The sequence below is a fragment of the Antedon mediterranea genome, chromosome 3 (genome assembly GCF_964355755.1).
Source record: "Antedon mediterranea chromosome 3, ecAntMedi1.1, whole genome shotgun sequence".
NCBI classification, from domain to species: domain Eukaryota; kingdom Metazoa; phylum Echinodermata; class Crinoidea; order Comatulida; family Antedonidae; genus Antedon; species Antedon mediterranea.
Window position 1 is genome coordinate 3,407,973 of NC_092672.1, and position 17,090 is coordinate 3,425,062.

Sequence of the window (17,090 nt, forward strand, 5' to 3'; positions counted from 1 at the left end):
GTAGAGTAATTAATACACAATTACTTTTTTTTATTGTATTGTTTTACCATTGATCGAAAAATGTTGAATTATTAATTACCTATATCAATTAACTTCCTCTTAATACGTCAATTAGCTGTTACTGAACCTTTTACTCATCTTTCATCATCTATTGACTCTTTCCTTCATGATAATTATCTTTATTTCTTTTGTGTATGTAATTGTTCTTTTTTTTTGTATATTCACGGCTTAAAGGCCCATTTACACTAGGGCGATAACGATCGACGATAAAAAGATAAATATGCATTTTCCATACCTAAAACAAAAGAATTTTAAAAAGTTTTCATCCTAGAACTATAGGATTATCATCTATGCTGCCTTTAATGAAAATAATATTTCCACACGTCCAATCAAATGACGTCATGATTAGTAAGAGCAATAATATCGTTACAATACAACGATTTTATTGTTTTATTGATCATGACGTCATTTGATTGAATTTTCAAAAATATTATTTTTATCAAATACAGCATACATGATTATCCTATAGTTAAAGAACGAAAAATGTTCTAATTTCTTTCGTTTTATCCAAGAAAAATGTTTATCTATTTATCGTTGATCTTTATCGCCATAATGTAAATGGGCCTTTATACATTATTTGTTTATTATAAATTTATTTGTAGTTGCAGTAATCTTATTGACTTTTAGCAGTCCCTGACCAATTCATCTCTGTATATTTTATCTTATTATTGTTGTCAAATAAATGAAATGAAATTTTGATAATACCTGTACTGTTTTTTTTTTTAATAGAGAGCGCAGCCAATCAGATGGAGCCATTGGCTTTTAAGGTATAAATCATTATTATTTTAATATTCATTTACAGTTTTTCCTCGGATGATGAAGAACATCTGTTATATTATTATTAGGAGTTCAGATTAATTTCAAATTTGATAATGTTTATTGTTTCTATATATAATTATTATCTAATTTCGTTTAGTTTTGAGACAAGGACCACAAGCTACAATTCGATACCATACCTTACTAAAAATTAAAATAATTGACATTAAAGTATGCATATAAGGACATAGGGGGTTCTCCCTTTCAACAAATGGGGCAAAAAATGTTGTGTCACCAGGTTAGCTAGCATACTTTTACTGCTGGTCAGGAAACAGGCTTTTGCCTCCAACCTTCTTTTTGTAATATATTTGTAAATTTATATTTTAAGTTAGGGTGCCACAGATTAAAAGCTTTGCTTGCTTGTGGTTATCCTGTTTTTCACACTTTATTGTACTTAATCTTTTATTTATGTTTTTATGAATGTTGTGTGAAAAATAAAAGAATCAATCAATCAATCAATCAATCAATAATAAAAATGATGATGATGATGAAACCTGATAGTATTATATTCAGAGCCAAGCAGCACCTGAAGATTGAGTTCAAACTCATGAAACAGCCTATAGTGCAATAAACTGTTCACTTGGTAATTTACAAGCGTCTTTATCATTTATTTCTATGTTCTAACAAATACCATTTATTCACATTCAATTAATTTTAATTTTATTTCATTAGTTATGCTTGGGCTTTTCACCGTGATTTGCAGTACATGGATGAATTTGTTAATAGAATGAATTATTTACCTCTAGGATCGTAAGTTATATACTATTTAAGTTTGTACATACTCCAATATATACTCCTGTTGCCCTTAATGTTAAGGGCCCATTTGCATTAGGATAATAACGATCGACGAGAAATAAATAAATATGCATTTTTCTACATAAAACAAAATAAATCTAACAAGTTTTCATCCTATAACTATAGGATAACCATCTCTGCTTTGATGAAAATAATATTTTCACATATCCAATCAAATGATGTCATGATTGATAACAGAAATAATATCAAGACAATACAATGATTATATTGTCATTTGATTGGGTTTTTATATCCTAAAAACTTTCTAATTTATTTTTGTTTATGTAGGAAAAATGCATGCATGCTTATCTATTTATCGCCGATCTTTATCGTCCCAGTATAAATGGGACTTTAATGTGTTTTTTTTATATTGGCAATAAAAGTTGAATGACAAGACATGAATTTCCTCAATGTTATTAATAATGTACGCATGTCATAACACTTGAATCAGGGTGTTTATATCATAAATCTTAAATCACTGTGGGGGATGTTGGCACTCGTTTTTTTTAGCTGGGCCAGTGATTAATGTTATAGCTTGTTGTTAAATAGACTCCCCATGCTCACAATTTGGTCTTTACTTTATAGCAACAGGTGTTTAAAAACATTGTACAACCAAATACATTTAACAGTGAATGTTAAATCTCGAAACTTGATTGAATATTAAAGTATTGTTATACTAGAGTTTGATGTACTGACATAATATAAAACCATATGTTTGTTTTTTAGTGGTGCTTTGGCTGGAAATCCTTTTAATGTTGATCGAGAATTTCTTGCAAAAGGTATGAAAAGTAGCCCCTCTACAATCAACACTCAGACATGTTAGGGTTAACATGCAACCTAGAATCTCCCCTCCCTTAACATGCAACCTAGAATCTCCCCTCCCTTACATTGTTTGAATCCTACAGACACTTCTCTCCTCCCCTTTATAAAATAACTCCTTTTAAATGTGATTGTCCCTTTAAAGATGATGTCCCTTTAGTAAATGCTGTCTTTAATCAGTTTTCCATTAGGGTTCTCCTATTATATTAGTACTTGATAATGTCATTGAATATGGAGATTGAAGCTTCATTTGAACGTAATTGAACTTTCAAGCTCTCAATTATGTTAAAAACAAAGCTTTGGCTACAGAATCAAACTAGTATAACTAGACTCCCCATGTTGACAATTTGAACCTTTTTAAACCTTTTAAAAAGTATTAGTTCCAGCCTTATAGAAGGTCTTATTTTCTCACCTCTGTCCCCAAACTGTAATCCCCCTCCCCCTGTTTCAGTAAACAGTACATGATTTTCATCATATAATCTATAAAAAAATGTGTTCATAACTTTTTTTTTAGAACTTGGATTTCTTGGAGCGACAGCTAACAGTATCGATGGTGCAAGTACTCGTGACTTTGTGACTGAGTTTTTGTTTTGGTCTTCACAAACTATGCTTCATCTTAGCAAGTTGTCAGAGGATCTTATTATATATAGCTCAAAGGAGTTCAGTTTTGTCAAGTTATCTGATGCTTACAGGTATCTAGCAATCTTTATTTAGTTCCTGTGCACACAATATTATTATAAAATATTAAATGCTGCAAGTTTAATTGATAAAATTAATGTTTTAAGAAAGAATGATTTGTTTACACAAAATAATATATAGCTGTGTTTATATTTTTAAACAGCACAGGTAGTAGCCTCATGCCCCAGAAAAAAAACGCTGATAGTTTGGAGCTAATCCGTGGCAAGTGCGGTCGTGTCGTTGGACGGGTCAGTGATTTTCTGATTATCTGACAATTATAGTTCTAGACACTTTGTCTGCTTCTTTATAATAAAACAGTTGTTTTAATTTTAGTCAGCATGTCCTGGACCCAGTTGATTCAATGCGAGCAAACTAGAGACTGGCCGGGAGCCAAACACAGTATTATAGCTTATATTCCATTCACTGCTTTTGGAACTTGCCATTAAATATTATTTATTAAATCATTTCTTGTGAGAGACCAAAGTACCTTCACTTTTTTGTATTTGAAAGAGAAATAATTGTTTATTTGATTTGATTTGAACACCATAGAATCAAAGTCATACTTTATTACAAGGGATTGATATAATGAAATAAAATCATTAATCATAATTGATGTATATATTGTATTTATACTACTTATTTCATTTTAATACAGTGTACAGGTTTTATGATGACAGTCAAAGGACTCCCTAGTGCGTTTAACAAAGATTTCCAGGAAGATAAGGAGGCAACTTTTGATGTGTATGATACAATGCAAGGTATGCGTATCTTTACATCATGTACTGTTTAAATTAATGCCGTGTATGATACAATCCAAGGTATGCGTATCTTTACATCATGTACTGTTTAAATTAATGCCATCTAATTCATTCTATTGTCCGCATTTTAATTTGTTTTTATAATAAAAAAATAAATAAATAAAGAATATAAATTATTATAGGAGTCTACACTACTGTGTATTTTTTGATATATGATATACCGAGTTCAATATACTGAAATTTAATTAATTAATTTGAAACGATAAAGATGAGGAAATCTGTGAGAATGAGAAAAAGTCGTTATCCAATCGAGTTCGAACAATACCATGAAAGCCCCAGTGGTCTAATGGTTAGGACATCTGCATATCAAGCAGGCGGTCTGAGTTTGAGTCTCGGTTGGGGCGACTTTTTCTCATTCTCACAGATTTCCTCATCTTTATCGTTTCAAATTAATTAATTAAATTTCAGTATATCACCGGGCGGTTTAGAATTAATGTTCTTTGCCTATTGTGTTTATATATATAAAAGTATCTCTTCGGAGATCCCGTCTCGTGAATATTAATAAAAATACTAAAAGATGAGGGCGTATCAATTTGATCTCTGTTGCGCGTGCGTACAACTGAGGACTAGTGCTGTTCCGCCGTACCACGCCGAGAATGTTAAAGAGTCGTTATCCAATCGAGTTCGAACAATACCATGAAAGCCCCAGTGGTCTAATGGTTAGGACATCTGCATATCAAGCAGGCGGTCCGAGTTCGAGTCTCGGTTGGGGCGACTTTTTCTCATTCTCACAGATTTCCTCATCTTTATCGTTTCAAATTAATTAATTAAATTTCAGTATATCACCAGGCGGTTTAGAATTAATTTTCTTTGCCTGATTTGTTTATATATATAAATCACCTTTTGCTATTATTAGTATATTTTATACATTATATTACCTGTAAACAAATTTTTTACTAAAATGTAAAATGTTTGTTGTAGATTTTCATACTACAGTTAGAATGAAAAAGAGCAACTTTAGATGCCATTTATCTCATAGGAGATGCTGTACAAAATAATACTCTGAAGTGCAGACAGAAATTAGTTATAGATTATAATTATTTTTGATTTAATATTAATAAAAATATATTGTTTTCTTTAGACGTGATTAGAGTTGCTACAGGTGTTATATCAACGCTTTCAATTAACCGTGAGACTATGTATAATGCTCTGAGCCCTGACATGCTAGCAACAGATCTAGCCTACTACCTTGTAAGAAAAGGGGTAAGTTGACTACTTAAAATAGCTTTATACTACAGTATAATACAGTGAATATTCACCTGCTGTGCGTGGTTGATTTAAACTCAAATGGCTACACCAATAAAATGAGGAGGGAGGAAGAAATAACACATAAAGAGCCATATATCCATGTGGCATAAGGGAAGTGAAGTTGCTGTTAATGGAGATTTCATTGCATGCTACATCCACAATAAAAGGGAGTGTGTGGGTTTACAACAGGAATTACAACATTAAGAGCTATGTGTGCATGATGGAAGGGAAAGTTTACTGTGTAAATTTTATTGCATATACACATCTATTTTTGTTAGGTTCCATTTCGTGAAGCTCATGGTCTTTCCGGTTCAGTGGTTGCGTTGGCAGAGAACAAGAATTGTCCAATGACGTCATTATCACTTGCTGATTTAAAGACGGTGAGGTCAGTAGCAGCTAGTACCTGATAGTTTAACTAAGTTGAAACAGCTCAAAAACATATGATCATTAAATAACAGAGTACACTTTTGCCAGTGTGTCCTACGACTACAAACTATTTCTGATTAATAATAGAGAGGTAATCTTGACCCATTGAGGAAGCATGAATAGGACCAAAACTAAATAGGGGTTGGGGTAGCTGACTCACTTGAGTTACAGCAATGTATTTTGCTTAAGCTGCTTCTGTCCAGCATATTCCATATTATGTATTGCATGTTACTGTATCTTGTTGTGATATTATGCTGGTTAAATAAATAAACAAAACGAAATTAAAAAAATTGTTTTCTTTTTACAGTACTTATTTTGAAGAAGATGTTAGTGAAGTTTGGAATTACGAGAACAGCGTTGAGCAGTATACCTCAACAGGTGGAACAAGCAAAGCGAATGTATTGCTACAAGTTGATGAACTTACTACGTGGTTAGAAAAGCTAAAAGCCAAATAAATTATTTTTAATTTGATGCTAAACACACGCACAAAATTAGTTGTACTTAACTTATTGTTTAAAGATTGGTGCTTTAAATACATACTGTTCTTTGATTACCATATATAGTGTGTTGATATAAAATTTGCAGTACACCTTTTTAGTTCAATAAAATAGGATAGTACAAATAGAACATGCTTTAATTTTAAATTATTTTATTTATATGAAAACGTTCTTTGTTGTTGGTATTTTAGAGTGTCTGTCTAGTATAGTTGTTCAGTATACTTTTCACATAGGAAAAATAGTAGTTTTAATGTGCTCACTGTGTTCACCAATGAATTATTATATAGATATTGACTGCTTAGAGGTTAAATATAAGATTTGACAACCCTGAGGGAATGATATTTTGTTCGAGGGAATATGTATTTCTCGAAAATTACTCAGTCAATATCATCGTACTCGAGGATATATACCAATCACGTTCACGTATTTACATCTATGTAATATAAAAATATAAAAAAATATGAATTTGCTGGATACTCTGGAACAACTAGAAAATAAATGTGATGGGGTAGCATGAGCACAGGTGCCAATATCCTTCAAGGTACGAATAAAAATGTTATCTTTAAAATATTCTTTACTTGAAATAAAGTGTATTTTATTAAACATTTAAAAGTTTAATGCAATATATAATCAGTAATTTTCAACTAAAGAATATTTTAAAGGTCAAATTAGCTATTCAGGAATTCAAATGAGTGAATAGATAGTAGTATTTGTCTTTCCTACCGATTCTGAAATCTATGGTACCAAAAATGTTTAGAAGTACTGTATTTACTAATAAATGTTTTATGTATTCTTGCCAAAAAGTGTATCTGCTGAAAAATCAATTTAAAGTGTATCATTTCTGTTGTCTGTAAAAATAATATTATCATAATAGTTGAATTTTTTGGGGAAAAAAAAATAGCCAATACAGTATTTATTTTTCGGCAATAATGGATTTTAAAAACTTGGTATTTTGAGGATTTTTCTTAAAAATAGTCAAATTTCGACTATTTTATTATTCAACAATATTGGTTTCTAGGGCACTATAAGATAATGATATCGTAATATATGATCATATAAAGCAATATCATTGCATAATGATTGAATTTTAAAACTTTATATTTTGGCAATTTTTACGAAAAAATCCCTGTACTATATAGTACACAGATTTTTTCAAAAAAAATAGCAAATTTTCAACCATTTTATTTTCGACAATAACTGGTTTCTAGAGCACTATAAGATGATGATATCGCAATATATGATCATATAAAGCACTGCCCATGTCAATTGTGCTATAGTAACCAGTTTTATCGGAAAAAAAAAGGTCAAACATTTTTTGAAAAAATCCCTGTACTATATACAGGGAAACCCTTTTATTTTTTGACATAAATGACATGCGCAGAACCTATTATTCGACTCTGCGCATGTTTATTATGCTATAGTAACCACTTTTGACATAAATGGTTACTATAGCATAATAAACATGCGCAGAGTCAAATGATGCGTTCTACGCATGTCAATTGTGCTATAGTAACCAGTTTTATCGAAAAATAAAAAGGTCGAAAATTGGCAATTTTTGGAAAAAATCCCTGTACTATAGTACAGAAAAATGTCGAAAATCGACCATTTTTCGTAAATTTCCCTGTACTAGTACAGGGAAATTTACGAAAAATGGTCGATTTTCGACACTTATTTTTTGACATAAATGGTTACTATAGCATAATAAACATGCGCAGAGTCGAATAATGGGTTCTGTGCATGTCAATTGTGCTATAGTAACCACTTTTGACATAAATGGTTACTATAGCATAATAAACATGCGCAGAGTCGAATAATGTGTTTTACGCATGTCAATTGTGCTATAGTAACCAGTTTTATCGAAAAATAAAAAGGTCGAAAATTGGCCAATTTAAAAAAAAATTCCTGTACTAATAGTACACAGACTTTTTCAAAAAATTGCCAATTTTCGACCATTTTTTTGAAAAATCGGCACATTACGTGGGTCTGCACATGTCAAATTATGATATAGTTGCTGTTACAAGTTATGTAAAAAAATAAAAGAATCACAATTTTGCCATTTTCTCTGTAATATGTACTAATGTAACAATAAAGATAACAAAATATAAAATAACAATAAAATACCTTTATATTTAATAATACTCAGTAAAAACTTTACAAATGTTACATTTGCATTTATATCAATAAAACAAAATGTTTATACATCAAGACAAACAATTTAGAACATTAAACTGTAATTCACAATAAGATGTTGACATAAAATGTCTTGTTTTTTTCAGTTTTGAAAGTGGAAATGTATACATTGTTAAAAGGTCACAGAATGAAAATAGGATCATGGAGACCTGTTTTTCTGGCAAACCAACATTTTCAGTTTTTAGAATCAAAATATTTGTTTTCATTTTCTACGATAAAATACACAACAACATTAATAAAATAAAACTAACGACAAGTAACATTACAGATAAGATGTTCTTTGGAATAATGAGAGACATAAATGTACCAAGAAGAAATCCCTTTATCTCTATCTATGACAGCATATGGGTATGCATGCATTATGACATCATAATCTTAAGAGAAGAATTATATACATTATGTACAATGACATCATAATCATAAAAATATCCCCTATGGTAACGATATCATGATAAAAAGTCCAAGACAATGAATAGCCAACACAGCACAAATGTAAACTTTACATTCTTCCATTATAAAAATATCTTTTTTTATACAAATATAAAAGAGAATTTACTAATGGTCTCCAGAATCATGCGTATCATAAATTCTGTACTATTGCTTTCATCTATTAATCACCTTTCTTGTTTCTTTTAAGTATACCACAAAGACGTTTAAAAACTCCGGTTGATTCCATAAGGTTTTCGTCTGGAGGATGTGGAGAGATGTCTTTTGAGAACTTACTCCAGTGAGGAACACCAGATTTGTTTGGCGTCAGGTCATCTTTTTTGGGAACTCTTAACGGTGATTCCTTCACCACCACATCATCACTCTCATCAGTTCTCTCAGAGCTATAACCTGGATCTTTATTAGAAGGTTGTACAACGCCTTCTTCGGCACAACTCTGGTCAGTGGAATCAGGTGTTTGTGAATCATCATTGACCGTAGTGTCTGCATTTGATTCTTTCTCTTCTGAACTTCCATCTTTTTGTTCCATTCCACTTATATCTGCTGTATCAGTAATTGAAAAGAATTCCCCATTAACTTTGATCATTTCACCAGTATCTGAAGTCCCTTCGGTGTCGCCATCATCAAATGCTGACAGCAAATTTAACCGCTGCTGTTCAAGTTCGTCAAGGGACGGTGACTGCCCTCTGCTACTTTGTGAATTCGCTCCAGAGAGAGGGGAGAAGCCACCAATGTTGTTAGCCTCACTATCCAATGAACCGCAGCTTGGGGTTCGACTCATAACGGGTGCATCAACCTGAGGACTGCGTGGTGTGGATGTTCTTCTTGGGGTGGGCGGTGGTGTGGAGGTTGGCAGGGGCGGGGGTGTAGAATAACCAGGTGTAGGTGGCAAAGGTGGCTTAAAGTTTTCGTCACAAGGGCTGGAATATCCTTTCTGGTCAGCATCACTATCTGTTAACAATTGACAATTAAAAGATAACCTACAGTATCATTTTTTATTAATGAAATGTACTGAGACAAAAAGTGCAGTTCTAAAGCTTTGTCAACACTATCACAAAAAAATGTGATGTGCCCATATATGGACATGATGATGTCATATCACTACCATATTTGGACATATCACTACCATATTTGGACATATCACTACCATATTTGGACATATCACTACCATATTTGGACATATCACTACCATATTTGGGCAAATAACACTTTTTGTCAAACTAGTTTGATAGTGTAGACAGAGCTCAAGTCTTCAATACTTTACATATATGTTTCCATAAAACAAGTATTATATTATTACCTGTAATACTAATATCCATATTTTCTTCTTGTCTACTATCTATCTTCCTTCTTTTAAGTTCTTCGCTCGAATCATTATCACTGAAGTTCTTGCTTCTCTTCTTCGATGTAGTTTTATTTTTAGTTGGTGTTGGCAATTGTCTTTTTAACTTTTCCATTCGCTGATTTGGTTGCATCGGTGGCATTCTGAATCTTTCACATTCCTAAGCAAAAATTGAACTTTTTTATTGGATGCAGTCTATGTTAACTTTTGTCATTAAGATTACATTACTCCATACAAAGCCTTTTTATCTATATTACTATAGCAATACAGTAGTACCGAAACATGTCAACAGTGTGGCCCTATACTCGCTATACATATGCACTGGGATATTTTCATAATTTAGGCTTTGTAAAGCTCTGTCTACACTATCAAAGTGTGATGTGCCCAAATATGGTAGTAAAATGCCCAAATATAGTAGTGATATGACATCATCATGTCCATGGCACATTACATTTTTTTCACATAACATTTGATAGTGTAGATAGAGCTTCAGAAGGTAAACATTCAACAAAACACCTTGACCTCTTTTAAAACTTTTAATTTCATAAACATACAACAGCCAATAACAGTGAATTAAATACCATTATATTGTGCCATTATAAACCAAGTCTTATTTATACTTAAGGAGTTGAAACATTGAGTTACAACCCTGGTACTATGTCAGGATTGAACCCTGGTACTATGTCAGGATTGAACCCTAGACCTTTAAGTTGAAAGGCAAGCATGTTAAACACCAACTATAGCTTAACTACAATGATGCGTTTAATGTAGGTATTTGCTAAGGGCTTCTTTGGTACCAACTTCCTCATTCCATCTGTTACACTCCATCCCTTTTTCAATTCAAATCTCTCCTGAAAACTCATCTATTTTAATAGTTGTTCTTTTATATTGCGCTGTGAGACTCCGATAACGAGCGCTTTATAAATGTTCGACATTATTATTATAATAATAATAATAAACAATATTTATATAGCGCCTAATGGATCACTGACCCCTCTAGGTGCTTTACATTAGACCCTAACTAATGGTGAAATATTTCATGTGATGTATTTTTGCTACACTTTGTATAGTGCTACTACTCAACATAGTGTGTTTGATGAAAATGATTGTACCACTGTACTTACATCCAACACATTGTGCGGTATATCCACGTTGAAACCGGGGTAGCAGATAAGTTTGTCATGCTCATAATCAGGGTGAACGTTTTTAAGCCTGGAATCTACACTCTCACCGTCTTCTAAAGAAACGAAACAAGGCAAGGATTAAAATCATTCTCTTACTGTAGTTCCGAATTGCTCTCATAGCATATTAGCACTTTAAGAATTTGGTACACTATTTAAAAAGAGTAGGGGTTGTCTACCAGTGTGCTGATCTGGTAAGCGCTGCACTGCTGCCGTGGGTCCGTTGAGGGCCTAATCCGATTTTCTCAGTTTCCCTTTAAGCTTGAGGACCATGAATAAATACATTCATACATTTTACATAACATTTCATTACCTTAAGCTCTGTCTATCATACTTTTTGAAATCAAATTTTCATTTTTCATGAAGGTGAAAAATAAACATTGAAACTTACCAACGTTTCGTGCGTTAGCATCGCACTTTCTCAAGGTAGTCTATCCCCTATCATACTTTTCTGACAAAACTATCATACTTTTCTGACAAAACTATCATACTTTGAGAAAAAAGGTGTCCAAATATGGTAGTGATATGACATCATCATGTCCATATAATGGACACGTCACATAAAGTTTGATAGTGTAGACAGAGCTTAAGGGATCATGTTAAAATTATTCTACTGAAGTTACCTATCAGAGAGATTATTATTATTAGGTTGTTCAGTTCTCTGTGATTGGCAAAACAACATTTGCCATATGAGAACTACTGTAATTATGTAAATCACAATTTTATATAACATCTTTTGACAAGACTGGCTACAGCATTCATTACCTATGTGTACACTTACCGGGGTTATCATACACAGTAAGACCAGATGTAACAATTTCAGCAGCTTTTAAGTGCCCTGGTGGGTAATTATACACTCGCATCTGGTAAATATGCAATGGCAGTTGGTTTGAATTCAGTCCAAGAGCATTTCGTAATGTTTCACTGCAAATAAAAAGTGAAAATTATTATTATTTTTATCAATTCACTTAAATCAATACAAAATAATGCAACCTTCAATTAATAATGAACAGCTTGGAATTTTATAATATTGTTTTTCGATGTTATCTTGTTTTATATGTATTTTCTTGTTTTTCCATTTTTACTGCGTCCAACTTAATCATATATTGTACTAGGCCCAACCACTCACTTTCTTAATTAATATGGATTGGACCCCATTGGAAATAAGTTTACTTTTTATTCGTCAACTTAATGGGTTATCCTGGTATTCTTTTTTAATGTGTACATTGTATATTTTAACTATATTATGATTATCGTATAAAATCAATCAATCAATTATATACTGCAGCAATATTTCAATACAGCTTTTTAATATTATTATAATAATTTATTCTGACATTACCTTAAATGACCTGGCTTAAATTTCTCAATGTTATCCTCGTCGACGTGATACCTTTTTGATGACATATTTGACATTTTTGACATGAACTTTTTTTTATTAATACCAATTCTTACCAGATCTTGAGGCTGCAAATAAAATTTTGAAATTTAATTTAAAAAAGGTAAAGTTGATGTATTCATACTGAATTTATTTAGAATATGAAAATAAACAAATAAACCATCCAAGGTATTTAAGCTAAAATAATTATCATAAATTAAAACATCACCTTCAAAATCTGTCCCAAAAGAAGTGAGCAATATGGCGTAATTGTAAGGAATATCAAACTAGGGTAACTAAAAGCATGGGTTTGAGACCTGTCTGTACCATTGCTGTTATACTTAGGAAAGGTACTTTCCTTGTTACCTTGTCCTTCGGATGGGATGTAAAGCTATTGGTCATGTGTATATACTGTACATTGCTTATGTAAATGATAGAGAACTGGTTACTTTTTTGATATTAAAAAAGAGAATGAAAAAAAAGTGCAGGATTGTCTCCCGGTGTGCTGATAATGATCCTGTACTGGACCATCTGGTAGAACAGTCTGAAGAGGTCACTCAGTGTAAAGAAGAAATATGTCAAATACTGGTATATCAAATTATAAAAAAAAAACATGCGATGTACTGTAGTAGGCTGCAGTACCTGTGGACAATCACGGACAGCATGATCATCTTCACCGCAGTTGAAGCAGCACGCCTTTTGCCTCTTGTTACCACTTGGCTGTTCATCAACAGGAAGTGATTCTGTGTACATTTGCTCATAACTACTACTATTCAGGAAAAATATTCATTCTTTTAAAACAAGCGTACAATTTTGTAGTCCTACTTGTCCCATGACCTAGATGATCGTAGGGGCATAGCAGATGGGATACTGTAGTAGTACTCATCATGATATGATACACAGGCATAAGCCATATCTCCCAGCGGTGCCTATCTCTTCTACGGATTTTCTAACTCGTTAATAATATTGATTAGGAATTATCCTTATTATGTCCACCATGCAACACTGTTAATGGCAATTTGATGCTTTAAAAAAAATATGGTAGTGGTCATTAAAAATCCTGTCACAATGGTGGAACCTGGATTTGGAGCAAATTTTCAAACTGTATCATGTCTAATGACAATAAACATCCTGCAGTATCATGTCTGCTGAGGGCAACAGGCCCATACCATATAACCTATCTCCTAAATATCAACTTACAGCACATAACTCTTAAATATTAACCTAACCCTCAAATTGCTCTAAATAATCTCTCACTACGCTACAAAAAGCGGATGAATACTGTCTGCAGAATCAAATATTCAAGACAATCAAGTAAATTATCCAATCAAATCAGTTGTTATATAGGATACTCCGGTATTGTCCAACCAGCTGTCAACCGTGGGTTATCATTGCACAGTGGTTTGCCAATTGTATCAATGCAGAATCGATTAAAATATTGCACATTTCCTATGGCCGTAAACGCCATCTCCTTCTGACGATCATTTTTAAACAGTGTAAGTGATGAATTCTGAAAAACACAAAAATATGTTTTTCATTATTCATTATTTTACTGGAAAGTTCAGGGGGTAGATCCCATATTTTAAACGGCCAAATGTCACAGTACACCTCTACGATAATTTTAACAAGATGATAAAACTAAAATAAATGACTACTTACTTGTGGCCTAAGGTTTCTATGATCATCTTCTATTCTTTTTGAAAGATTCTCAAAAAATTCCTCTATTTCCTGACGATATTGCCTGTAAAAAAAAAGATATTATTAATATTCATTTTTTATTTCACGTATTATTAGTGATTTACCTCCTCTCTCTTTGTTTGTGTGAATAAAATAATAATACTACATTTATATAGCTCCCTTTTCATGAGTAATCATGCTCAAAGACGCTTTACATATCATCATTACCCCGGTCATTTGTTGGATCAAACACGTACTGTATGAAAACATACTCCCATAAAATGCAGGTAGTAATCAGCACAAAGTTGTGTCTTGATCTAACCAGTACCCATTTAATATACCTGGGTGGGGAGAGGCAAATGCAAGTGCCTTGCCTAGGATACAAGTTGTGTCTTGATCTAACCAGTACCCATTTAATATACCTGGGTGGGGAGAGGCAAATGCAAGTGCCTTGCCTAGGATACAAGTTGTGTCTTGATCTAACCAGTACCCATTTAATATACCTGGGTGGGGAGAGGCAAATGCAAGTGCCTTGCCTAGGATACAAGTTGTGTCTTGATCTAACCAGTACCCATTTAATACAGTATACCTGGGTGGGGAGAGGCAAATGCAAGTGCCTTGCCTAGGATACAAGTTGTGTCTTGATCTAACCAGTACCCATTTAATATACCTGGGTGGGGAGAGGCAAATGCAAGTAAAGTGCCTTGCCTAGGATACAAGTAATGCAGCGAGAGTTGGATTTCAACCACGACCTCACGATCGGTAATCCGGCGTCCAACACATTGTGCTACATGCCCTTAATGAAAGTTGAGGCTGTATTTGATATGATGATAATGATGATGATAATGATGATGATAATAATGATGCAAATGATTATAATGATGTGATAATAGTGATACTGTACTGATCAATAAGTGTGTTAAATATTGATAATGGCATCTTAACAGATGTGACATCACAGGACACCAAAATGTAAATGTATGATTGCCGATGAGTGGGATCAACAAAGACTTAAAGGACAACTTGACCCAGAACCATATTTTAACAACGTATTAGGGATGTACATATGACAATCCCGAGATTAAGGATATCGCTGTACGCGCTCAACGTACAGCTGTCGCCGTCAATTGCTGTGATGTCAATGGTGCATCGCAATACTATCTCATGTACTGTATGTTAACAACAGTAAAAACTCATTAAGTAGATATCGCGATGCACCATTGACGTCACACCAATGACGGCGACGACTGTACGGCGAGCGGTAATTTCTTTAATTTTGCGATTGTTAAAATATGGTCCCGGTCAAGTTGTCCTTTAAAAAATCTTCTATTTTCATATGTGAAGTTAGTTACCTTACTAAAGCATGGTTCATAAACACCACCTGTGCAATAGGTCCATCACATTCCTCATTCTCTATATGTATACTTCTGCAAAAAAGTTGAATATTAATTTTAGTGATAATACATTTCAGGATTATCATTAATGGGTTTCACTGCTCATTGTAAACAATTATTTGCTATTCAATCTATTAATAGACTGTAAATAATAATAATAATAAACTTTTATAAAGCGCTATTCTATTTACTGATGTCTAACAGCGCTAAAAGGCCAACAAGAATTATTGAAAAAGGTGCATAGCTAAGAGTACAATTCAATTCTATACGAGCACATAAATAAAAATACAATAATGGACGGTTGTAATGCACTTGTCAATTGTATGACCCACTATACGACCCCCGGGAGAGGTGCGTCATTTGTCCGATGTGCGTCATACTTTTGAATACCATGACGCACCCGTGCGTCAAAAAGGTGACTTACCTTTAGGTGACCATGACGCACCCATTTTGACGCACTGTGACCATGTTGTTTATGATATGGTGGGTGGTAAAGTGACGGACCTTGACACACCTTGTTCATTGATGTGACGTACCATCTAGGTTTTTTGACGCACCCCTGCGTCAGTAATTATTTGTAAATGACGCACCCATGACGCACCTCTCCCGGGGGTCGTATAGTGAGTCATACAATTGACAAGTGCATAATATAAACTTAAAAGTAAAAAAATAAAGCTCAGGATGACCCAATAAAACCTTACGGTTTATTTCCGCTGGGGTCCTATTTCTTCTTTTATAACGTTAAATTTGAAAAGTGTATTATTACTAAACAAGTACAGCACTAAGTAACCAAAGCAAACTACTTACTTGGGCTCTATAACCAGTCTCACTTTGTACTTTAGTTCCTCAAGTAATTTATAAAAATTAAGGAATTCAGACATTCTAAATAGAAAATAGTTGATCCTAGAAACAGAAATAAATGGTCTATAGCCTGGTTTATATTACACTAAGTTTATTTCAACTTTATTTAAGAAAAGATCCATTTAGGCCAGGAAGATCATTTCCTGTTGATTGTTTATGAACACTAAACCTACGCCACCAGCACTCATGTGGCGTCATTATAAACACTGATTGATAGATATACACTTTTCACTATGCTAAAACATCATAAAGGATATTCTGTAAATTACGCTTATTTTTTCTGTTTGCTTTAGAATTAGATTTCTTTTTGACAAGTTTACTCTCAGGCAAAGGTTCCTCACTTTCATCTAAAGTCTCATTTTTAAAGTCATTATCCACGGTGGTAAAATCCATATCGCATTCATTTGTGGCGGCCATTTTGTACATCGCCCTCTATCTGTTGGGATATCACCCGTCTCGTTTT

General features: G+C 33.1%; 2 protein-coding genes and 1 non-coding gene across 3 annotated transcripts in view; 2 read left to right on the top strand and 1 right to left on the bottom strand.

Annotated features, from left to right (window-relative positions):
• LOC140044541 (argininosuccinate lyase-like) overlaps window positions 1-7,500 on the top strand; it is a 34,236-nt gene extending 26,736 nt beyond the window's left edge. The window contains exons 7-15 of the mRNA XM_072089096.1: window positions 790-827; window positions 1,549-1,626; window positions 2,398-2,450; window positions 3,005-3,182; window positions 3,332-3,416; window positions 3,824-3,926; window positions 5,068-5,189; window positions 5,513-5,619; window positions 5,968-7,500. Coding sequence (XP_071945197.1) covers window positions 790-827; window positions 1,549-1,626; window positions 2,398-2,450; window positions 3,005-3,182; window positions 3,332-3,416; window positions 3,824-3,926; window positions 5,068-5,189; window positions 5,513-5,619; window positions 5,968-6,115 — 912 coding nt within the window. The 3' untranslated portion in view covers window positions 6,116-7,500. The remainder of the gene's footprint in view (window positions 1-789; window positions 828-1,548; window positions 1,627-2,397; window positions 2,451-3,004; window positions 3,183-3,331; window positions 3,417-3,823; window positions 3,927-5,067; window positions 5,190-5,512; window positions 5,620-5,967) is intronic.
• Window positions 4,629-4,700, top strand: Trnad-auc (transfer RNA aspartic acid (anticodon AUC)). The gene has a single exon. It is a non-coding gene; the product is annotated as a tRNA-Asp (tRNA).
• Window positions 7,501-8,276: 776 nt separating the features above from the next.
• Window positions 8,277-17,042, bottom strand: LOC140044556 (zinc finger CCHC domain-containing protein 8-like). The gene is made up of 11 exons (XM_072089118.1): window positions 16,885-17,042; window positions 16,574-16,616; window positions 15,725-15,799; window positions 14,355-14,436; window positions 14,048-14,205; window positions 13,338-13,458; window positions 12,660-12,784; window positions 12,099-12,241; window positions 11,261-11,373; window positions 10,095-10,296; window positions 8,277-9,745 (listed from the first exon to the last, which is right to left on the bottom strand). Exons 1-11 carry the CDS (start codon window positions 17,018-17,020, stop codon window positions 8,958-8,960), a joined length of 1,986 nt encoding a protein of 661 aa, XP_071945219.1. The 5' UTR covers window positions 17,021-17,042; the 3' UTR covers window positions 8,277-8,957.
• Between the last annotated feature and the right edge of the window lie 48 nt (window positions 17,043-17,090).